Below are 23,245 nucleotides of genomic sequence, written 5' to 3' on the forward strand. Positions count from 1 at the left end.
TCGAAAAATGCTTCCTTAAGAAGTTATCGCTCAAAAACCTCTGATGCAAAGGAAGAGCAAAAGGTGAAAAGAAAATGAAATAAAAAGAAAATGAAACTTAATAAATTTCTTGAAAAAACGATAAAAATAAAAAATAAAAATCTTTTTCTTTTATGAAAATAAAATAAATTTTTTTAAACTAAAATAGCACGTAATAGTAGAAAATGAATAAAGACGTGAAAAAACTAACTGTTCTCAAAATATCCCCCCCTAGCTCCAATACACTTTCGGCATCGAGTAATGACCGATCTAGTCGCTTTACGGATTTCCTCCTGATTCAACTTTAATCGATCAAAAGTCGTATTACGTATGCGCATCTAACAATAAGTAACAAAAGCACTTTTTGTACGTTTGAAACTGATTATATCAAAATCTATGGAACGTACAACAATAATTTTGATCTCATTTGGAAGATAATTTAATTTTCTACAACTTTTGTTTCGGTACTTTTTGTTAAAAAACGCACATTTTTCATGATATTTGGAAAAATGTGTAAAATAATCACGATTTCAGAGGTTTTTGAGCGATAACTTCTTAAGAAAGCATTTTTCGATCCATGTTTTTATAGGAAATTTTTTGTTCAGAATTAAATTTTCTATAAGATCTCAAAGTCTGGCTGTTCGGGGCCACCCTGTATAGGATATCCTTTGATGGGACAATCGGATATGGTATAAAACTTTTTTTTTTTTTGTAGAATTATTTTCTTTTCTTATAGCATCAAAATATTACGGGATACTCTATATATAAACATGTCACAATCTTTTTTGATTATCATTAATAATGATTTTAATTTACATTAATCATTAATAATGATTATAATGATTCATTATATCAACACACACAGTCTTGTATAATCAAATCATATCTATAACTGAATACTTTCTACAAATTATATAATTTCTAATTTATCTTGAAATGTTTCTCATATTCTTTTAATCCTACTTCTTTAAAACAGACGCGTTGACAATTTTCTCGCTATTTTAAATACATTCGAGCACGATCATTAGATCTTGGATTTCTAAAATAATTATAAAGAATAAGAGAGATATAAAACTGTTTTTAATGTGGTGCAATTATAATGTTCTTTGTATATTATCATATCATCGGCCTTATGCCAAGATCACGAATTTTCTAGTTGTGTATTATCGCCATTTGAAAATTTAATTTGTTCTGAAAAATCAGGTCCCTGTTTTATTCTTGTAATTCTTTCAGATTATCGAAGCACTATACATTAATATATGTAATAATAGAAGCAAGAGTGATGTTATGATTATATATAAAAAATAGATTAGAAATGAGTTTACTTAACATATGATAATAGGTAATAACTTGATGTGTGTGTAATAAGTTGACGAGTATATAATAATGTTAATTTCAAAAAATAATCTTTATTTTATAAACACAAATGCAGCTCCACTACACATATCAATTTTACAATACATATAACTATATAATCTTCTATGTTAAAGACTTAACTTTGAATTGGTTAAAATAACATATGTAATTTTTGGTTTCTTAACAGTCACTTTTCCTAACTTATCAGAAAAAAATTTCATAAGACAACTTTAGACTAAATGAAAAATATAGAAATAGAAAATGTGTAACAATAGATTAATGTGGTGCGTAGATTAATGAGTTTTATTGTATTTAAACTAATATATCCATTTTTCTGCGAATAGAAAATGTTATTGCTATAGTATACTAAATATATATAACACAGGATCTATGTTAGAATTTAGTATAAATAATTTTTAAATAAATGCATCCTATAATATATAATATAAGACTTGAGAATGCGCTCTCAGGGTGTAAATATAATATTATATATTCATATCACACTTTAACTCGTAGAGTAGACAACTTGAGCTATGAAAATCTGCATTACAAACAAAACAGTTTATTATATGATTGCAGTCTAATCAATAATTAAAGAAATACAAAAATAGTTTAGCAAACAATATATATAATTGAAATGCTGATTCTTCACTCAGTCTGCTTCTCTTCGTCTTTTACGGGATTTTGCTTGGATTTTTTTGACTTTTCTCGTTGCTCGTTGATGAAAGGTTTTCCAGTACGTTCGATCTGGATTGTTCTTTCCATTTCCTCCTTCAATGGTCGTTTCCTGGGCGCAACAATTGTCAGAAGACCATCAGAGGACAGCCTGGATGTCAGCTGCTCGATATTAGAGTCCTCTGGCAACTTGCATTTCCTGACGAACTGACGAGACACCCAGCCATGCTCGTCTCGCTTATCCTCGTGCTTGGCCGTGATAACAAGACAATCATCCACGATCTTTACCTCGATTTCGTGCGGCTCGAATTGTTGCACGTCTAACACTACCTGGAAGTCATCCTTGTTCACGGAAGGAGGAGGAACAGATGGACCATTGTTCTCACGTTGCTGCATCAATTCCAACAGAGCCTTGAGCTGATTCAAGGTGGGATTCCGTCGCGGTAACATGTCCAGATAGAGGCTGGTGCTAGTCCTAGCCGGTGACGATAGATGTTCCGGGCGTAGACTCAGACCCAAGTTTTGGTCCAGCAGACTATGAGGATGCTCTAGATCCTCCCCCCATTCAGAAAACAGCAACGGGATGAAAGACATTTTCTCGCTCTGACACTGATCTATTAACAATATATATATATGTATTAGGTAAGATACGAGATGAAACAATTTGTTCTTAATTCGTGTTATCGAATTTACGTACCACAATACAACTGCGTATATATACTTATTGTTATATATATCACGTTATAACATTCACAATACAATCCGACTGACAACAGCTGACAAGATACTGACAGATACTGACGTAATATGGCTTCTAACCGGCGTATATATACAGCTACGCATGCGTCGAGAAACGTTTCGATCTTTCGAGACAAGAACGAGCGAAGTTTCTCGTATATCCCCAGCAAACACAAAGTAACAGTAACATAACATCAATGTTATAATTTCCCATTCAATAATGTAACTGCAATATAACATGCCTTGTACGTAACAGTAACATTGTTGAGTGGAAAATTATAACATTAATGTTATGTTACTGTTACTTTGTGTTTGCTGAGTTCCGACAAAGGAATAATCGCGAACACCCAGTGAGCTTTATTGAGAGGATGAGCTCTTTAAGAGGACTTTTTAAAGACTTAATTAAATTTTCTTAGAAATGATATCAGTAAGTTATCTTTTTGTAAGATATCTTTCACAAGAGCTCTTTATGATATCTCTTCATAGATATCTCTAAAATCTCTAGCAAGCGTGCCATTTAAGATATTTTACGAAAGCCGCACACATGGGCAAGCAACGTACATGTGAACTAGAGACCCTGTGTTCTAATGTGAACTGCGTGCCACTGTCTTCAAAAAATGTAAAGGGCGTTTTTTAATTCATCGATTGATCAATCGCATTGCTCACTGGGATATTATTTGATCGCAATTATATCTGCAACACAACCCGTCCCGATGCCACAAATAATTACCCAAAACATATATACTCTAATGAGGAAGATAAAGACGAAGACAATTAAACTTTATGAATACGTTTGTGTACTTTTGTTAAAATCGATGCTGCAAATAACATATTTGCGAATACAGTGTCGGAGTGTCGAGAAGTCGAGATCATTCTCGAAGTGCCGAGATAAAAGTATCGGCGGTCGTTGTATTATTACGCGACATATCTGTACCGACTGAAAGTAATATAGTTTATGTATTATCGCGTAAGAAATGTCTGTGAAGACTATCTACCTAAGATAAAACGTTTTGCACGTCTCGTCGATGACTGCGCGATCTGTGAATTGAATATTTGCTTCTCTATCAATTCTCTAATTTTCTCTATACTTCGTGACTCAAACGACTTCAAATTTTGAATTTAATACATAGCAGAACAAAGATCGAAGTAAAGAGTCTCTTTTAATAGTAATAGACACGTAATTCTGTTGAAGTCTCATCTATCTAGTATGTGATATTAGAATCGTTTCATCTTGTTTCTCTCTCGTAAATTATCCTACTCTTTCAATTCATAAGAAGAGTCGTACAAACAAGATACGTAGAAATGAAGGAGGAAAACGTGTTACACGTAGAAATATGTCAATATGCCAACAGGTATTGTTTATTTTAGATTAAGTTTTATTTTGCCAAATGTATCATCGTGTAATATGAATTTATTATCTGATCTTTGGTGAGAATTGATGTTCATATCATTGTTTATGTTAACCTTAAAAGCAGTTGAAAAGGTAGTTTAATTCCATTATGATTCACATAATATCATTGCAATTTGATACAAGTAAATATCAAACGCCAAATATTACGTTATAAGAAAACAACTGAAAAAATTGTTTCATCATGTTTATTCTTTTGACTACTTGATAAATTTCATGGAAAAAAAAAATATTTTTTTTCATGTTTATGCATACTTTTTTCAAAGTTCATTGAAACAATTAAGTATAACACAAAAACTTGTCATCGATTATTAAAGGCTTTATTAGTGTAACAGATGTTCATGAACAATTTCAATAATAATTTGCGTGCTTAGCTGCAACTAGAATCTAAAGAAAGTTTTCAAATTTATATTTTATCATATCTCAATGAAATTAAATGGTTTGATTGTATTGATTATTTTAGCACATTGTCGAAAGAAATAATTGAAGAGACAGTAAGTGCAGAATTTAAGTCGTTGAAAGAGATTTCTCTCGATACTATTCTATATGGTAAAGATTTTGTAAACAGTATAGTCATACAAAATCATGTTGAATCTATAATATGCTCATCTAATTATATAGAGGTATTATCAATTTTCTACATTAATTTTATGCGGAAAGATATATTCTGTGCATACATATTATACAGATATGCACATAATTATATTTCAGAAAGGAAAAATTAAAATTGAAGGGGCTACCATTAAATATTATATCTATAGATTGACACAGGAGGGTGTTGCGACAGAAACAATGAACTGCGACTCTGATGAATTGCCAGTCGCATCTCATTGGTTGTTACCTGCGCAGGAATTTCACTACATGTGGGAGAGTCTATATTATGATTGTGACATAAAGAATAATGTTAGTAAATTTAGTAGATAAATTTGTACATACAATATTAGAAATGTTTTTTTGTGTATACTGTTAAAGTCAGTTGAGGTATATTTTATTATAAAGATTTTTAATCAATTTTTGTCTTTTTTTTTTTTAGTTATTGCGTTTTGTGGAGACAACAATGTTGTTTTCTGATCTCGCTGTTAATTCTAACATTATAAGTTGGAATAAAGTGGTGTTGTTGCACGGTCCTCCAGGTACAGGAAAGACCAGTATGTGCAAAGCTCTAGCTCAAAAAGCTGTAATTCGTATGAGAGATCGCTTCACTCATGGAGAATTCATAGAGATAAATAGTCACAGTTTATTTTCAAAATGGTTTTCCGAAGTAAATATTCAACTATTATTTATTTTTATCTTGTGCTTCACACATAGAACAGTGGTATAATGTAAAATCTTAAATTTATACATATTAGCTAATAATATTCACATAATTAGCTAATAAGATTTAGATATTATTGTACCATCTAGTATCAAGTATAACAGGTAAACAGATATTCTGTATTTTAATAGAGTGGGAAACTTGTTATGAAGCTATTTGACGAAATAAAAAATTTGGTACAAGATGAAAGAGCATTGGTATGTATTTTGATTGACGAGATAGAATCATTAGCTCACGCACGTAAATCGTGCAACAACGGAACCGAACCATCTGACTCTATACGCGTTGTAAACGCGCTGCTCACGCAATTAGATCAAATCAAGCGATATTCGAACGTTTTAATCTTAACGACGAGCAATATGACGGAAGCCATAGATCTTGCGTTCATCGATCGAGCTGACATCAAGCAATATCTTGGATATCCATCTGAAATCGCTATTTATAACATTTATCATTCATGCCTGAAGGAATTAATGAGGGTACATATATTTTAATTCTGTACGATAATGTGTAAATGTGAGAAATGTAGAAAATAATATAGAAAATTGATTAGTGATTGCATTAATAAAATGTCTATTTGCAATTAAATGTGTCTATCTGTGAGAGAGAGAGAGAGAGCTCTTTACAATATTAGGCTATATTGATAAGTTTTAGTCAAATATTAATACAATCTATTTTTTAATTTAACATTACTATATATTATTTTTTTGTCTATTCCAGACTGGAATTTTGGAGCAAGAAGAGATATGCGATATATCGCAGTTAAAGCTATTCGGATACACGGAGGATTCGAACACCAAGAACAGTTTAAAACTGTTGGAACTTAGTCGTGTTAGCGAAGGCTTGAGCGGTCGCACCTTAAGAAAGATACCATTTTTGGCGCATGCTCTTCATTTACCCGCAGATAGAACTACACTGTCCAAATTTCTGAAAGCCATGCATTCGGCTATTCTGAAACAAGTACAGCAAGAAGGCGAATTGCAGCAATCATGAACAAAAAGGTTTCTTTCCTATTTATTAGCATTATTTTATAATTTATGCTATTTTTTACACATGCTTATATATCAACATATATTATTTAATAATACGCTTTTTCTTTTATTTGTCGTAATTTTTTTACTTTTTTATAATAAATAATAATCATCGCACATACGATTAATCGCTACTAAAGTCGATTTATTATGGACATATGTAAAATTGGAATAATTGATTTTATATAACTTTGGAAACAAATATTTAGTCGCTGATTTGAAACAAAATTTAAAACTTCTTTTTATGTATGCGTTTCTTGATCTAGAAATATGTCATCGAAATACAAAACTATATAACAGTTTTTATGAGGTCCAGTTTTGCACCGATCTTGCCTCTCGTCGTGCAACCGCCATTAAAATCAGTGAGATGCGACCGCTATTAAAGTTACGCTTCGTTCCGCTTCGGCGACGCGGACTATACTTTGCGCCGGTACGTAAGTTCTTTATACAATATTATCGCGATGTATCTTTATTTCGACTATAGACAAATACTACTGTAACTATCTTACTTATCGGGGATAAAATACAACGAACATTGCGATAATAAATAACAAACTAAAAAGAATTAATAACGATATAAAGATACACAACAATTGACAGTCTCTCGGATATACTTATTTTATATCAGGAGTTTCCGATATAAATATTAGATTATACAACATTCGCGATATACCAACATACATTTTGTATACACATATTATACTTCTGATTTGATATAATCTATATTAAATCATAAAAAATACGCTTGTTAAAAATGGCGCTAGACTGATAGAAAGAAAATGAATACAAGCAAAAGTAAAATTTGTTGCTGCGAGAAGTAGAATCAGACGATGAAAAAAATGAGATTTGACATTGGCGAAAAGTTCATATTTTTTTTACACGATAGTAGGCGGCTGCAGAACCGCCGGCGCTCTTCTAACTTTTAACGCTTCTGGACTCATGGCATGTGTCTGCTTCGCGATGTGATTGTAATCGTACGCGCTCTGCCCATTGTCCAGACTAGACTTTCTCGTGAAGGTCTTTGCGTGAGACGAATTAATAGATTTTTGTTGACTTATCGACGTGCCGTTATAGAGCGCGTCAGCCGCGATACTGCCCTCCTCCATCATCTCTTGTCGATATCGTCCACGTCGTATTCTTAGCAACGAGTACACGCCGATGGAGATCAGCAGCAACAGAAACAGCAGACCGACCGCCACGGCCGCAGCTATTACGCGTATCTCTGTAGGATCTTTCACTATCAACTTGATATTCGTCGAGTCCCGACCCTTCTCACTCTCTACCAACAAAGTATATATCCGGGCATCCTCCTTTTGCAGATCCTTAATCTCTAGCTTAGCCCAGTAACAGTTGGTCACCATTTTGTTCTCAACAATAGGCTCCAACGGCAGGGCCTCATACTTTGGATGAATGTTTTCTCCTGTTTAAAGTTCAAAAGAATTAGTAAAACGCTAAAAGACAGAATAAACACGATTTGTTACCAACTTGAATATCTTTTTAAGAAAGGATTTTCACATTAGATCAAATCGTATTGCGTACCAGCTCGAATATGAGAACTACCCCACTGCCAAGCGACCAGTTTCGGCGGCGGCCGCGAACAGAATCGGGATTTGAGCCTGTGTACAGGTTCGCCTGCCCATCCGATGGACTCGTAAAAATCCCGATCGCCGGGTAATGGCCTGGCCTGTATCTCCGGTGGTCCGGTCACATGTAGCACGTAATGTACATCACTGGCAGTTTCCCGTTTGACCCCGTTGATCGTGTTGAAGGCGATGCAACGGTATTCCCCCTCGTCGGACCACATGATGTTCTCAAGACGCAGACGTCGACCACCACCTTTGTTCTGCACGTGGTTTTCGATGGTTTCTGTAGAACCACCGCGAAGATGTACCCATCTGTATTGAGCGGGTGGATTGGCCTCGAACTCGGGGCATTCGAAGGGCTCGACCGCGGAACTCAGCAGAGCTGTTTCCTCCATGTCCATGGAGGTATCATTTTCTATTCTCTTTAATTTTGGTTCATCTATGGAGAAATATGCCTCAGTTTTTTTTAATGTTAAACTATAATAAGTAAAAAGCAGTATTATGGGAAAATATAAATTGCATTTTTGTGAATGAATTTACAAGATACTTGGAATCTTTCTTTTATTGGTCTGTATAGGAGAAGAATCAAGCATTAACAACTTTCACAGGAATATAATATAATATCGTGCATAATACAAACGTCTACATATGCGAGGACCGTCATAGCGCGCTGTTTGATTCTACGAAGAAAGCGATACGTTGATTGAATGAGATTTGAAAAAAAGGAAGGTAAAGAATAGAAAATGGGATATCAGTGGGTATATCAGAAGCAAAGTATTGTAATTGTACGAACATTGCACATCGAGTCTGTAACTCGCGGGAGCGCTTTCACCGATGATGTTGGCCGCCTTGCACGAATACAGACCAGCATCGTGCCTCTTGATCGGCTCGAAGCGCAGCTCGGCACCCCATACGCTATCATTCAGCTGCGTCGTTCTGCTTTGTATCAACGACGGCGGCGACGGTGATGCCCCGGTATCGGCCAGCGACGCGTCGAGCGGCGCTGAGTCTTTGAACCACTTGATGCTCGCAACCGGATTAGCGTCCGCCAGGCACTTGAGGCTCAAGAAGTTTGCCGAATCCTCTGGAGCAACCGTAAGCGGCTGCGGACTCGTCTCAAGTCGCACTTCCGGCGAATCTGAAAGTACCTCTGTTACACACATGTGTGTTGCGGGACTTTATCCGTCGATAGAGACGCAAAAGAAGATCTCTTATTTCCGAAGATCATGTTAAATCTGTATTAGAAAAGTGGAAATAATATATTTATCAGCTTTTCATTTACTAGCTTTCTCTAATACATGTTTTTAATTGTGAAACTGAAGTAATTAGAAATAAATTAATTTACTTTATAAATTAATTTTTAATATATAGAAATAAATTATTTGAATAAATAACATAAGGAGAGCTATCAGAGATTAAAAGCAAAGAAAAAAATGGTCTCTTCTCTAATTCTTATATATATTTTGTGAAAAAGATACATATTTTTTTTGGCTTAGAAAATACATTTTTCGTAGAGTTTTTGAAAAAGCTTTCGCGATGATTATTTGATATCCCATTTAAAAACGATCAAATTTATACTTATGAGATAAAATTTTTGTTTATTGTTTTAGAGAGATCTATTGTGTACGTACAATGAACGTCCAGTCGCGATTCTATACTGGCCGGCGTTAAACTCGACGGATGCACGGTCACACATCGGATCGGCAGACCGTGATTCTCCCTCTGACCACGCACCCGTAGAAGACTATGAGCCGCCCAGGTCTTCCGATTATCCACCTCTGTTGCGTTGTTCTGCTCCCCCAAAGGTTCCACCTCGTCGTTCCCTATGAACCTGCTCGACAAATTTGCCAGCATTACAAGTATGAGAAAACTTAACACCTCATTTAATTTTTAAGCAGACTGGAACGGATTTATAATTCACGAATTAGTTATGGACAGTTTAATATTGAAAATTGAGAACTCGGGCGATAAATCCCTTTCAGTATTTTTGCTCAAAAAATCGATTCTAAAATGATTTAAGAATTCAAGAGTGAAAGATAGTTTGTTATATAGATACAGAATCCCTTTTTTATTATATATATTCCAATTTTTTTTCTGTCAAGAGGGGGGTCCATCGACCTGTCCAGTTTGATGCGTTACGCAAAGAATGTGCAAATGAAAGTTTGATGTTTGTGATTAACCGAGGATATAGTTCCGTTTCTGCGAGTGATTCACATAATCCGCTGACCGCGGACTAGCCTTCTTCCCGGAAAAAAAAGGAAGAAGGTCCGTAACCCTTTTCTACTGTGATTCACAGGCGCAGCGACGGGACTACGCTCGCGGCCAGTTTCTCCGTTTCTCTATGGCTATAATCTACATAATTATACTCGGCATAGCCGTGTCCGCAATGCAAAGAAAAAGAAAACATCGGGCAGGGATCATTAAACCGCGTAGCTATTATTGGTCGTAAAAGAATGCGCAGTCGATATTGTTTCAGACAAGTCCGAACGAAATTCTTTATTAGGACCGGGAACCAAAATAAATGCGTGGAAACGCGAATGTTACAAATGTTTCTCTTGAAATAGATTCGCGCGCAAGTCGCTATATTTTCTATAAGCAAAACGCGAAAATAAAAAATGGTTACTCTTGCGCGGATAAGAATATGTAAAGATGCTAAATTACGAAAAATTGCACGGGCGCAAAAGTTTAAAACTTTTAAATTAAAAGAAGGATGCCTGAAAGATTAAGATGATTTCACAACGATTTGCGTTGCCTGAGATGTTACATTTGGTAAGACAGTAACATCATGCCGGAAAGAATTTTAGTTTTCCTTCAAAGGTTCCATTCATTAAAGAGCCCCTTGTGAAAAGGAATACATATGTTACTATTCAGGTCTTAAATTACATCCCCTGGTTCTCTTCTGGGAATAAATGAAGCATACACTTTCAAAAGAAGCGCGTGCCATCCGTAGAACAGATGTTTTACATCGTAAGAACATAGATAAGGCGCGGCTAAATTCATCAGACCGTAAACCAAAACGACGATCCCTCCGCGCGGCCCTTTCCTGTATAAACATAACGTCACGGATTCTTGTAGTCTATGTGCTCTCAATACACTACAGTGAACTGTCGAAATTTATGTTTGAAAATGACCATATTTTTTGCGAATAAAGTGTCGGAACGTAAAGCGTGCAAGTTAGCTTCACAATGGTGTTGTACAAAAGTGTTAACATAGACTTTCGAGCGAGTTTTTGTTTGGCAAAAAGGATTGCAAGGAAATTGTTTCGATTTTCGTATTTTAAATATCGGGATGTCGTTTTAAAATCACGAAAAATATTTATAATATTCTGCCGAAGAATTTTTGTGAAGAAGAATTTTTTTTGGTATTTACTATTATTGGGAAAGATAAATATACTTTAAATTTTGAGAATTTAAAAAAAAAATACGTTTTAATTTCAAAAAAGAGATTATAAGATTTTTTATGAAAATGGAAATATATTTTATATGATACATGTATACATAGCCAAGTTTAGTGTAAGAAATTTATTTATTTTAGAGATATATTTTCTTTCTTTCTCTCTCCCTTCTTCACTATATTCTTTTCTGATAAAGTGTGTAAATTATCTAGTACTTCTTTAACCGATTATTACCACATTTTCTCCCTCTCAAAATCAATGTGCAGTGTGCATGGTCAGCATTCCAACAGTCATCCAATAGCTAGTCTAAAAGTAGAAATGTTTTACTCCTAATCGTCTTGTCTCATCGTCAGGTAAGAGGTCGCCGGAGACAAATGGATCCATTCGTAATTATCTGGTATAAGGTTTAAATCTTTCAACTTTTTTTTTCTATCGTTCTTTTCTATCTCCGCCATATTAGAATACTTCGTGGAAAGAAGTAGCACATAGTTTTTTATGATCAATACAAATGCACAAAGGAGAAGAGAAAAAGAGAGAAAAGGCGAGATAAAGCAGAATATTAATTCTTTTTTGAGAATATTTTTTCATATTATATCGCAGTGGTAACATAATTTTTTATTATCTCGTTTAAATTTTAGACAGAGTCCTGTATATATGTATGATTATTTTTCAATTCTTGTCAGTAAACAAGTAAATATCAAATTTTTTTTCTTTTAATATATAAATCATCTCTTTTCATGTGTTTTTTTGTTGTTATATTACCATAATCTCACTGTGACAATGTTCGTTGCCTTTAAGGACCAAGAGTGTCAACTTACCACTTGATGAGGGCGGGTGGGTTTCCGTATCTCGAAACGCATGAGATCAGGACTTCTTGTCCCTCCTGCAGCGTTAGCGTAGCGCCCAAAACGGCCCCCCCATATTCCAATTGAGGTTTCCTGGGTTTCACTGGAACACGCATTAGGGTGCACTTAGATAAGATAAAATGAGACAGAAATTGTTGTGTTTGGGTTACCCTCGATTTTGCTTCCTTTTTAAGCGAATGGTTATATATAATCGTGATCTTATCGTTACGGTCATGAATAACCAAGTCCAAAGAAGCCGATTGAGCCACTGGAAGCTCTCGACCAAATTTACATTAACACGGATATTGCAAAATTGCGGAAAAGTAGAGCATAACGACCGTTCTGTACGTTTTCTTGCATCACTCGAGGTCAATGTTCGCGGAATATTAACGATGCTTCCCCCAAACGGTTCGACGCGTTTTAATGAGATATTCGAGATTGCATTAGATATATGCTAATACATTGCATAAATTATATGAAAATATATAGAAATAAATTATAAGAAAATAATATAGAAAATGCTTTTTTTCTTAATAAAAAATATGCGCGGCATATTAATTGTGCGCAAATATTTATAAAACAAACTTTTATAACGCATGAATATGCGAAATATTATACTTTTCCATAATCATCTTATTTACATTATTTTGCTAATTAACTTTATGTCTAAATATATTATGTGAATATAGGCTATAATAGCTATTATATAGTAATTACATATAACATTGCTCTTTTTATCCTTTCATATAAATAATTTTTATTATCTAGATAAATTATTTTTTTTTAAATTCAATCTTTACTACATCGATAAGGAATATATTTACATTGCATTTTGAACAAATATATTTTTCATTTGTATGACAGAATATATCGCGAGGAAAATGCGAATAATTAATAGATGGATTAACTTTCAACATATTTTGAAAATTATAATACAACCGCTTCTTACTTTATCCTCTATTTATGATTGATAGCATATTCGGGAGCACTCTATTTATTTCGGTGGGAGAGAGATATCATTCTCTTATTTATTACAGTAAAACATTATATGTGAATGAATTGCTGAAGTAATTTTTCACACAGATCAAATTCTCACCCCTTACGAGCAACCTGGATTGTTCGGACGACAGTGCGTCCTGGCGGATAAAGTCACTGGATGTGACCTGGCATTCCCAGAGGCCGTCATCGAAGTGTAGGGAGGCTCGTCTGATCAACAGGGTGCAGTCGCTGCCGCGACCGCTCGCCCATTCGTACTTATCTGGATGCATGCCCACCGGTCTCCGGTCCTTCTGCCAGATGCACTGGCCGCGCTTATCCTGCACCGTGCAGGGTAGCTGCACATCGTCACCGGACGATACTTCCTGATAGAGTGGCGGCTTTTCGATAAATTGTTGTTCGCCGACGACCGAGTTGCGCCAGGTACACGCGACAAAAAGTAATATTGATAAACCGATAATCGAGCGATCGAGCGTCATTGTTGCGATAGAGCCAGGAGATTTGCGATTGATTCGATCAAGGCATCTTCGTTAAATATTGAAAGAAGGATTTGTCTAGAAATGGTTTCCTCTGGTATAAAGATTATTGAAAAATGAATAGATTCGGTAAACGTCTAGATTTGAGGATTTACGGAGCGATGAAACCGGGAATTCGATGGGTTATAGATTAGAATACCATAAAGTTTAAGGATTTATACATTCGAAAATTTTTATAGCTGTCAGGATCCGAGGATATAAGGCTTTGTAAATTGCGGAATGTTTTGATTTGAGAGTGCAACGGTCTGTAAATTAAGACATTCGTGGATTTTTGAGGATTTATGATTTAGAGAAATTATATAGGAATTTATGAAATAGAAGAAAAGATATAGAAAATGAGAGATGTGTATAAATATAAGATGCTGTTTAATTCAAGAGTTTGCGTCAAATGAAAAATTATATCCTTCAGAGAAAATAATGTATACGAACAATCGAAATATGCACGGTTGAAGATTCTTTCATCGATCTCAGAGTTCGAAGTAAGATATGATTCATATTACGTTCGCAGATCCACTCACAGATAAACAGAGCATACTCCGCCTTACATTTCGCCATCAACGATCGATGGAGTAAATGGTTCGTAATCGCGGAACATTCACTTGTGAGTCTTTTGCTCGAAAATTCATTGAAGCAGCGCGAACTCGCTCAGGCCTTGCATTTTATTGCCGCTCCTAATAGCGCGAAAGTCCGCGAGCGATCGAAATGGTTCCGAATGCTTTCACCAGGATTATCGTCTCGTCTTTCGGTGCGGTAAAAATAATGTTACAATTTTTTTTTTTTATAAAACTGAATAAAATAATTTAATAACTGGATGAGTGTGTTACCGATGTATACCGCACCGCACAAAACTCATTAATGATTGATCTTTGTTTTAGTAATCCACGAGAATATTTGTCACTGATACAACCAATCGCGTTTATAGCCACGTAGAGGCGCGCACGATCTATTCGGTGACGGTAAACACCGACCGAATGAGCCGCCTTCGAGTTTGAAGGGTCGTATCTCCACGCAACTGACGTAGCGCCTCCTCACGGATTGGTGAAAACTATACCACCCACCTGAATTCCGTTTTCTTTAGTGGTCTGTTCGATTATCATTTAATATGTTATTTAATTATTATTATTTGATGATATTTATGTTTGTTTCCGAGAAATATTTCTGTCATTTATGAGCCATTTGATCTTTATTCATAGATAAACTATCGAATAATTGTCTTACGGAATAATAGATTTCGAAAAAAGGAATTTCAATCCTATGAAATGCTTTATAAAATAGAGGTTTCAACAGCAGCTATATAAAAAGATATATAACGAACCTATTGAAAAATCAAGTGATCTCGGTATTTACATACGTACAACATTTTTTCAGCGCATATCACTTTAATTATTTTAGATCATTTTATTAAATAAAATTTTATATTTTAATTTTTTTATATATTAATAATCGCTCTTGGAACAAATTAAAAGCGTAAGTATGTTATTGATTCTTCAATTTTCAAAGTCAATTTTTTCGAAAACGAATTTTTCTAAAAGAAATCATTTTTTTACTTATTTTTGCACACAAGAAATCACTCTTTTTCCCGATTACATTTCACGATTTCAGACACATTTTATATAAAATTTTCGGTATATTATTTCTTGATAAATAACGATCCGCGACTGACAATGTTAAACCGTGGACATTTCAAGGCAGATTTTTTAAAAGTTCGTAGAGTATAATCGTGAATTGTACTATTGTATCATGTAAACGACGGTATAAATTTATACGCAACAGGAGAAAGTGGCAGAGACAATAAAAAGTTTAATCACACACACACACACAAATTTCATAAAACTTTTGTAATTACAATAACGCAAAATAGTGAAGAATTGAAAACAAATTTATCGTGTTTTTTTTTTCATAAAAAGAAACCAATTTGAAAGGATTAAAATATAGCGCGACGGAGTACTTGGCGCGGAAAGAAAGTGCGCGGTAAATAGAGTGATTGTCCAGGACGCGTGTTTCCAGCAGCATGACGTGGAACGCCACGAGTCGCGAATTAACCCGTTAAAGATTGAATTATTCTTTCTCTTAGAAATAACGTGCGTATTCGTATATTTATTATGCTATCTTATAAAAATTCAAGTTAAAAATTCAGCAGTTATTTGCGACGCGAAACATTACGAATTGAAATGAAGAATTATATTCTTGTCTCCGAAATAATCTATAGTTTTGTATATTTAATAAGTAAAATAACAATAAAGCCAAATTATTTAAGTAAAAAAAAAACTCGACGACTATATGTATAGCATTGCTTAAAAGTTATATTATTTTAATTATTAATAATTATATATATATCTCGTGCAAACCAATATCATTAGGATAAAAATCATGATTCTCATAATATTAATAATGTTCACTATTGTAATATGGTCATATTTACTTTTTAATTCCGTGTAATAAACATATGATATATTTCCGGGAGAAAAATTTAATTCAACTCTGACTTGAGTCTTAAGTTATCGTGCATAAATTTATATTCGAGCATTATAAAACATCGTAAATACAGGTCGTACTTGTGTCGAATTGTTTAGTACTCTACTATATGCGTAGTGGGAATTTTTATATAAATGCCATAGATATTCCGAGCACTCTTTGCATTCTACATAGAGAACCCCGACTCGGTTCCACATCGCGGTCCACATATAGTGACCGGACTGGAAGCGGAAAACGGACCCCAAACGCGGACTCACGCGTGCGTATCCAACCCTGTATCCTCTCCGGCGCTATCCTTATTATTCGAGCGTGTTATCATGTGCGCCATACACCGCGTTTCGTGTTAAATCATGCTTTATTTAGTTGCATTTTTTTACATTTTCTATATTCAAGTCTTGTCTCTAAACATATTAAAAAGATTATAATAGCCTCATAATATTTTTATGTCATTTGCATAGCAGAAGGATTTATTTTTTGCGCATAAACTTATCGTCAGAAACTTTTCATATTTAAAAAGTGAAAGTATATATGACAACTGAAGACAATCGGTTGATATATAAAATGATGGATAAAAGTATATAATGGTTTTGCAAATTTCTCTCAGTTTTGGCATATAATTTTAATAGTTTCTCATATACAATATTAATATTTTGTTTTATAAATTTATAACTCTATGACATATGAAAAAACTAATTACGTAGTTATGTTTAGTCGATAAAGTAGACAACTTCCCTTAATATATTTTCAAATTACCAGCAGAAGATACGCAATACTTTATTATTGGCTGAAATATTGCCGCCAAATTTCTGTCAGGTGGCGACCTCGCATTGACTTTCGTTATAATTTCGCAGTGTTTCGTATTCGTAGTGATTTGGCGCGGATCTTTTCTCCCCAAGTATTTTTAAGAAAATCCTCATCTAAACAGGTAAAATAAAAACTTTTTAACGTGAATATAACGCAGAATTAAAAGCCATCGTAATGTTATATTAGAATGTTCTCTTATAAATGTCGATTAATAATATTTTATTTCAATAAGTTGGAGGCGTCCTCTCTAACCTTCAAATATTTGGAAAGCGTTATTTGCGCTTAGTTGAAATCAATTGTTAATACACATATATTTAGCATTCATCTCTTAATTTATACATTTTTATGAATAACAGATCTCGAAATTATTCAATATATGTTATAAGCATGATATTTATCCCTACGTCTGTACGTTAAGTCAGAAAATGATGTTCTTATACAATCTGCATCATTGTAATAAATTTTAGAAACGTGATTATCGATTTACTTTCGTATTTATCTTCATGACAAATTGGGAACCCAATAATTGACATACGGTTCACAATTTTTTCCGCGCTTAGATGTAGCTTAGCGAAAATAACGTTGGTGTTTCAATTTCTGCCGATAATATTTTCTATAATCATACAAAGAATACCGATACAAAAGTTGCGCGCCAGCTTAATTGGCAACTGCAATTTCTCGCGATATAAATGCGCGATGAATATTTGCATTGAATTTATAAACGATCCCGGTTATTTTCGCGCGGCAATCAATTCGCGGCAATTATACCCGTTACAGAGCGCGTATCCTCTCTTTTGAGCTTTTGAACTTTCGCCCCGATATATATATATATATACATATATCGTCGCGCGCGCGTTATGCAGATTATCGTAAAAACATTTAAACGCGTTAACGCCGGAGCTTTGCGCGGAAGCGCGCGCGATCGTTTATCGCATCATCCTCGCGAAACTTGATACAGCTCGCGCTATAGTTTTTATCGTAGATTGAACTCCGGGAGTCGTGTTTTTCAATTTGACCCCGGGTCGCGCGCCCCTTGTTACCCCCTCTTGTCCTGCCGCCGTGCGAGGTGATTACGAAATTACACGAGTGCGTGCATCGCATTTCGATTAAAACGAACACGGTTCTTTCGGGGTGAGGAGGGAAACTCAGCGGAAAATCCGCATCGGCGCCGTCCGCGCGAACATATCGGCGATAATATCGTTCGTAAAAAGCACGCGGCCGCGTTCTTGACAGCGATAAATATTTCGTGTCACGCGTGCATACCTGCGTATATATATTACCGATACGCGGCACTAAATCTGCGATGCTGCAAATTTGAGACGCGATAAACTGTAATCGGAAAGGCTACGTCGAAAATTGTACACCGTATGTTGTATCTTTACGAGAACGTATTGCAACGCGCGATCTCTGTGACACGGTTCTGTTTTATAAAATATTCAGTGTTTTCTTATCTGATTTTGTATAGAGTGTATAGTATTATTTGGCAGCATGTTTGATCTCAATTGTAGATCTTTTTCAGGAGAATTTTAAGTTGATTTTTTTTGTAATGCAAGATTGTGTATTAGAGAACTTACAATAATAAAGTTATTTAATATTCTTGGCGAATTATGTCTTCAGAGACATCATGAGACATTTTCTTAAAGAGTTTATATTAATTAATAGAGTTTCAAGCCAAGATTTGGTTACTAATATGTTTAATTTTTAAAATTAGAAAGTTGCATCAGCTTCGAATTAAATTTTCATCAAAACTTTTTAATTCCTCGGTATAATCGTATTGGACATTTGGATATTTTGATCACATTGTGCATCAAAATACCGTAAATATTTGAAGGAAATGAGCTATAATGACATATAAATAAAGTTGATGCACTTTTGCACATATAGACACTTTCAAAATAATATATCGAACTATTGAAAATATATAATATCGCGAATTTAAAATAATATCGAACCGTAACAAACAAACCGTAAAGACCGAAATCTACGCATCGGCATTTAATAGATAATAGTCCCCGATATTTACTGCGACAACTTAAGGTCGTTCGCGATATCTTGCGGCAATTCTCAGCGGCGAAATTGGCAGCAGTATATTATCGGGTGCGGTGGGGATATCGAATAGAGAAGTCCTCTCATTGTCACCGCGCGGGATCTCGGATTTCGTTCTTATCCTCGGACACACAGCGGTGAAAACTTTTCCAAGATAAACTCGGTCGACGGTACCCCCGAAACGTTTTCGGCTTTTCTCATAGACCCTGGATTCGCATGCGTACGCCGAAAACGCGATTTCGTAATCTCGCAGAAAGTAGTATCATATATATGTGTAACTGTGTATACACATCTTCTTTCTCCTTTCTTCTTTTCCCTTTTCCCTCCTTACATCGTTCGTCGTTCGAGATACCGAGATATAGATACGGAATGGAATTAGGATTGGGATAGGAGAGAGAGAAAGAGAAAATACGGAGGGGGGGGGGAGGTATGAGGACGACGGGAGGCGCCGAGGTCGAGGAAGGATTTGGGATATCTCACCGATTCCGGGAGTAGCCGCCGGAGGCGTTCAACCAATTAGCTAACTCCGCGGCACTTCGCCCTCGAAACCGCTAACGAAGAACCTAAGCGAACGAAGAAAAAGGGGAAGGTAAAGGGATAGGGGGGCAAAATCCACCTACTCCTGCAGGGATGCCGTTGCTTGCGGTGTGGATTCACTCGAGGGTATTTCTCGGTGTGTTTCTGCTCAATTCTCCGAGGACGTATGGTACATATAAATTATGCTTAAGCCTACAGAGTGCGCGTATCGGGATTTGACATTTTAAACTAAAAGTTCTTGGTATATACAGGATGCATCGAGAAATGTGGTACAAACGGGAATGATTACTAGATACAAAAATAAGTCGAAAATGTAAAACAAAATTTTTTCGTGCAATGCTCCGTTTTCGAAAAAAAAATTAATCTTGAAATTTAATAAAATCAATAACATATCTTTCTCTACGTTTTTATAAAGCTTGATTTATAATTAAGCCGATCTTTTTTTTTTTATTTTGCAAGTACAGTATATTTTTAATTCACTTTATTTTCAATTCTTGTTTTGCGCGAGAATAACTTTGCATGACGTTAAGAAACTTTTAGGGATAAGTTTTTCCGGAATTTCTTATGCGCGTAGATTTTGTCCAGTGCAAATCCAGTGCGGTTCTTTCTTCCTATCTATTTTCCAAAGCCATGCGCTTTACCAAAGTATGTTTGTCTCTCTCTTTCTTTTTCTTTTTCACGAGAACATCTTTCGATTTATTTCGATGAACCGTTATGCTACTGTGCGACTGACTTTAATTGCAAAAAGTTTTTCGATTTTGGATTAAGAGAATGTACGAAAATTGTACGAAAAGTAATAAATTTTTCATAAATTTACAAGATCGTTTGAGTTTTTTTTTATGACACTTACACTTTTATATTATTTGATTCAGATCGTCTAGTCTATTTGAATGGAAATGAAAGATGCATATTTAAAAATTCATATACGTATTATTCCGCAATATATTTTGTGTGAGATGTGCTTTTTTAAACATTTAAGTCTTTTTATGATTTTGATCAGAAATTCATAACGAATACAGTCCGGTTTTAATTTATAATATAACCACATATCACGAGTCGAATATTATAAGTTATAAAAATTATATTGCTTATTCATCATTTAATTAGAGATTAATCGGTTAATTGAAAATTATTTTCTCTCTCTTCGAGTATTTTAGGGTTTACTTCTTTTTTTCTTTCAGTGGCTAAGTTCTTCCCTTCGAAAGGACTAAGAATCGAGATCGAGAATTGCAGCATCGAAATCGCCAAGTTTTCATCTTGGCTGCTATTTAGCGCGCCTCGAAAAGTGCCTAGGGCTACAAGAACAGCGGCGAGAATGGTGGCTAAACCGATGGAAGTGACGGTAGTGATGGAAAGGAGGTAAGTATTGGAAACAAAAATAAGAGATTTATAGAGAGAGGAAGAGAAAGTAGAGCGCTTGGAACGGTATGATATCTTCTTTTCCATGAAAGTATGGCAATGAAAGAGAAAGAGTGCTTGCCAGCAACGTTATGTAATAAGAATAATGAGTTTTTAGTCGCGGCGAAGTGACATTATAATTATGATGTAACGGTTGCCAGTCGTTTTATAGTAAAAGGAAAATAATAATAAAAAAATATAATTCAAGCTGAAGCTACACAATGTCGAGGCTTTTTCGGTTTCGCTTGCTTTTTGTGGGAAATAAACGGGAAAACATATATTGGAAAGGAAATTTTAATTGAAGAGATTTTAATTTAAAACAATCAGGAAAGTTCTCTTGAATTTCTATTTCGTAATTTCTTCATGCCGTTTTCTCTGTGTACGATCTCGTTTCTCAGAAAGGCCGAAGACGAGCCAAGAGCAAAAGTGTCATTTTGCCGAAAGATAAACGTTTTTTCTTGTACCCGCGTGAAATTGCCGTTTGCTTCGTCCACCGTTCAGGTTGGCTCGACTTTTATCAAGTAGAAGGACTTTAATATCGTTTAAGTACGGCCATGTTTGGATTACAAGTGAGGAAACGATACAGCATGGCTCGTCTCCTTTACCCCAAACACATTAAATTCTCATTAGGTGATTTGCAATTAAATTATCGTCAATGCGACGTGAAAGGGCAATTACATAGAAAATGAATTAAAATGTTAGATGAATATTTTAAGAATATTAGAAAGATGATAAGCACACAATATAAACCAGCTCGTCAGTGAGTGTCTCTCAAAAGACTATATCAAAATATTGTTTATTATGCGTTTTATTGCAGATAAAAGAAAAATTATATGAATAATTTTTTTCATTTTTGATACAGAGATTTAATCTCTTTTGTGAAATATTGTATTATAAATATAATATCAGTATAATCTCTCTCGAAAAAATAACTTTGACAATTTAAATGAGAACAAATAAGAAATAAAATTGATTTGATTCTATCAAGATTGCGCAGCTGCTTAGGGGATTGTAGAGATTTTATCTTATTTCTCTATTAAAAGACAAAAAGCGCGCAATCGTAGATCGCCAAGTTTTCATCTTGGCTGCTATTTAGCGCGCCTCGAAAAGTGCCTAGGGCTACAAGAACGGCGGCGAGAATGGTGGCTAAACCGATGGAAGTGACGGAAAGTGATGGAAAGGAGGTAAGTATTGGAAACAAAAATAAGAGATTTATAGAGAGAGGAAGAGAAAGTAGAGCGCTTGGAACGGTATGATATCTTCTTTTCCATGAAAGTATGGCAATGAAAGAGAAAGAGTGCTTGCCAGCAACGTTATGTAATAAGAATAATGAGTTTTTAGTCGCGGCGAAGTGACATTATAATTATGATGTAACGGTTGCCAGTCGTTTTATAGTAAAAGGAAAATAATAATAAAAAAATATAATTCAAGCTGAAGCTACACAATGTCGAGGCTTTTTCGGTTTCGCTTGCTTTTTGTGGGAAATAAACGGGAAAACATATATTGGAAAGGAAATTTTAATTGAAGAGATTTTAATTTAAAACAATCAGGAAAGTTCTCTTGAATTTCTATTTCGTAATTTCTTCATGCCGTTTTCTCTGTGTACGATCTCGTTTCTCAGAAAGGCCGAAGACGAGCCAAGAGCAAAAGTGTCATTTTGCCGAAAGATAAACGTTTTTTCTTGTACCCGCGTGAAATTGCCGTTTGCTTCGTCCACCGTTCAGGTTGGCTCGACTTTTATCAAGTAGAAGGACTTTAATATCGTTTAAGTACGGCCATGTTTGGATTACAAGTGAGGAAACGATACAGCATGGCTCGTCTCCTTTACCCCAAACACATTAAATTCTCATTAGGTGATTTGCAATTAAATTATCGTCAATGCGACGTGAAAGGGCAATTACATAGAAAATGAATTAAAATGTTAGATGAATATTTTAAGAATATTAGAAAGATGATAAGCACACAATATAAACCAGCTCGTCAGTGAGTGTCTCTCAAAAGACTATATCAAAATATTGTTTATTATGCGTTTTATTGCAGATAAAAGAAAAATTATATGAATAATTTTTTTCATTTTTGATACAGAGATT

At 34.8% G+C, this 23,245-nt stretch overlaps 3 protein-coding genes across 6 annotated transcripts; 1 reads left to right on the top strand and 2 right to left on the bottom strand.

Annotated features, from left to right (window-relative positions):
* Window positions 1–1,407: 1,407 nt before the first annotated feature.
* On the bottom strand, window positions 1,408–3,541 carry LOC115241953 (protein lethal(2)essential for life-like). The gene is made up of 3 exons (XM_029817938.1): window positions 3,518–3,541; window positions 2,747–2,912; window positions 1,408–2,663 (listed from the first exon to the last, which is right to left on the bottom strand). Exons 1-3 carry the CDS (start codon window positions 3,524–3,526, stop codon window positions 2,023–2,025), a joined length of 816 nt encoding a protein of 271 aa, XP_029673798.1. The 5' UTR covers window positions 3,527–3,541; the 3' UTR covers window positions 1,408–2,022.
* A 322-nt stretch (window positions 3,542–3,863) lies between these two features.
* On the top strand, window positions 3,864–9,869 carry LOC115241955 (pachytene checkpoint protein 2 homolog). 4 transcript variants are annotated; one of them, XM_029817943.1, is made up of 7 exons: window positions 3,866–4,139; window positions 4,659–4,818; window positions 4,907–5,098; window positions 5,229–5,456; window positions 5,642–5,989; window positions 6,231–6,511; window positions 9,735–9,869. In XM_029817943.1, exons 1-6 carry the CDS (start codon window positions 4,090–4,092, stop codon window positions 6,501–6,503), a joined length of 1,251 nt encoding a protein of 416 aa, XP_029673803.1. In that variant the 5' UTR covers window positions 3,866–4,089; the 3' UTR covers window positions 6,504–6,511; window positions 9,735–9,869. The 4 variants fall into 4 exon arrangements, with proteins under 4 accessions (XP_029673804.1, XP_029673803.1, XP_029673802.1 ...); XM_029817942.1 differs by lacking the exon at window positions 9,735–9,869 and adding an exon at window positions 6,808–7,096; XM_029817940.1 differs by lacking the exon at window positions 9,735–9,869 and having other exon boundaries at window positions 6,231–6,843.
* LOC115241954 (hemicentin-2-like) lies at window positions 7,238–13,875 on the bottom strand. The gene is made up of 6 exons (XM_029817939.1): window positions 13,460–13,875; window positions 12,337–12,466; window positions 9,756–9,955; window positions 8,918–9,262; window positions 8,081–8,563; window positions 7,238–7,961 (listed from the first exon to the last, which is right to left on the bottom strand). The coding sequence occupies exons 1-6, from the start codon at window positions 13,836–13,838 to the stop codon at window positions 7,417–7,419; spliced, it is 2,082 nt and encodes a 693-aa protein (XP_029673799.1). The 5' UTR covers window positions 13,839–13,875; the 3' UTR covers window positions 7,238–7,416.
* Window positions 13,876–23,245: the final 9,370 nt, after the last annotated feature.

This window comes from Formica exsecta, unplaced genomic scaffold, assembly GCF_003651465.1.
Source record: "Formica exsecta isolate Colony F162 unplaced genomic scaffold, ASM365146v1 scaffold543, whole genome shotgun sequence".
NCBI lineage: Eukaryota > Metazoa > Arthropoda > Insecta > Hymenoptera > Formicidae > Formica > Formica exsecta.

What these genes read in the sequence shown, in the direction of transcription:
- LOC115241953 (XM_029817938.1), bottom strand. An exon ending in ATATACGCAGTTGTATTGTG is followed by an intron (nt 2,664 to 2,746) that starts GTACGTAAATTC and finishes TATTGTTAATAG; the next exon opens with ATCAGTGTCAGAGCGAGAAA.
- LOC115241955 (XM_029817943.1), top strand. Translation starts at nt 4,090, where the DNA reads ATGAAGGAGGAAAACGTGTTACACGTAGAAATATGTCAATATGCCAAC. An exon ending in ATATGTCAATATGCCAACAG is followed by an intron (nt 4,140 to 4,658) that starts GTATTGTTTATT and finishes TGATTATTTTAG; the next exon opens with CACATTGTCGAAAGAAATAA. An exon ending in ATTGTGACATAAAGAATAAT is followed by an intron (nt 5,099 to 5,228) that starts GTTAGTAAATTT and finishes TTTTTTTTTTAG; the next exon opens with TTATTGCGTTTTGTGGAGAC.
- LOC115241954 (XM_029817939.1), bottom strand. Translation starts at nt 13,838, where the DNA reads ATGACGCTCGATCGCTCGATTATCGGTTTATCAATATTACTTTTTGTC. An exon ending in ATCCAGGTTGCTCGTAAGGG is followed by an intron (nt 12,467 to 13,459) that starts GTGAGAATTTGA and finishes TGCGTGTTCCAG; the next exon opens with TGAAACCCAGGAAACCTCAA. An exon ending in TTACAGACTCGATGTGCAAT is followed by an intron (nt 8,564 to 8,917) that starts GTTCGTACAATT and finishes ATTTCTCCATAG; the next exon opens with ATGAACCAAAATTAAAGAGA.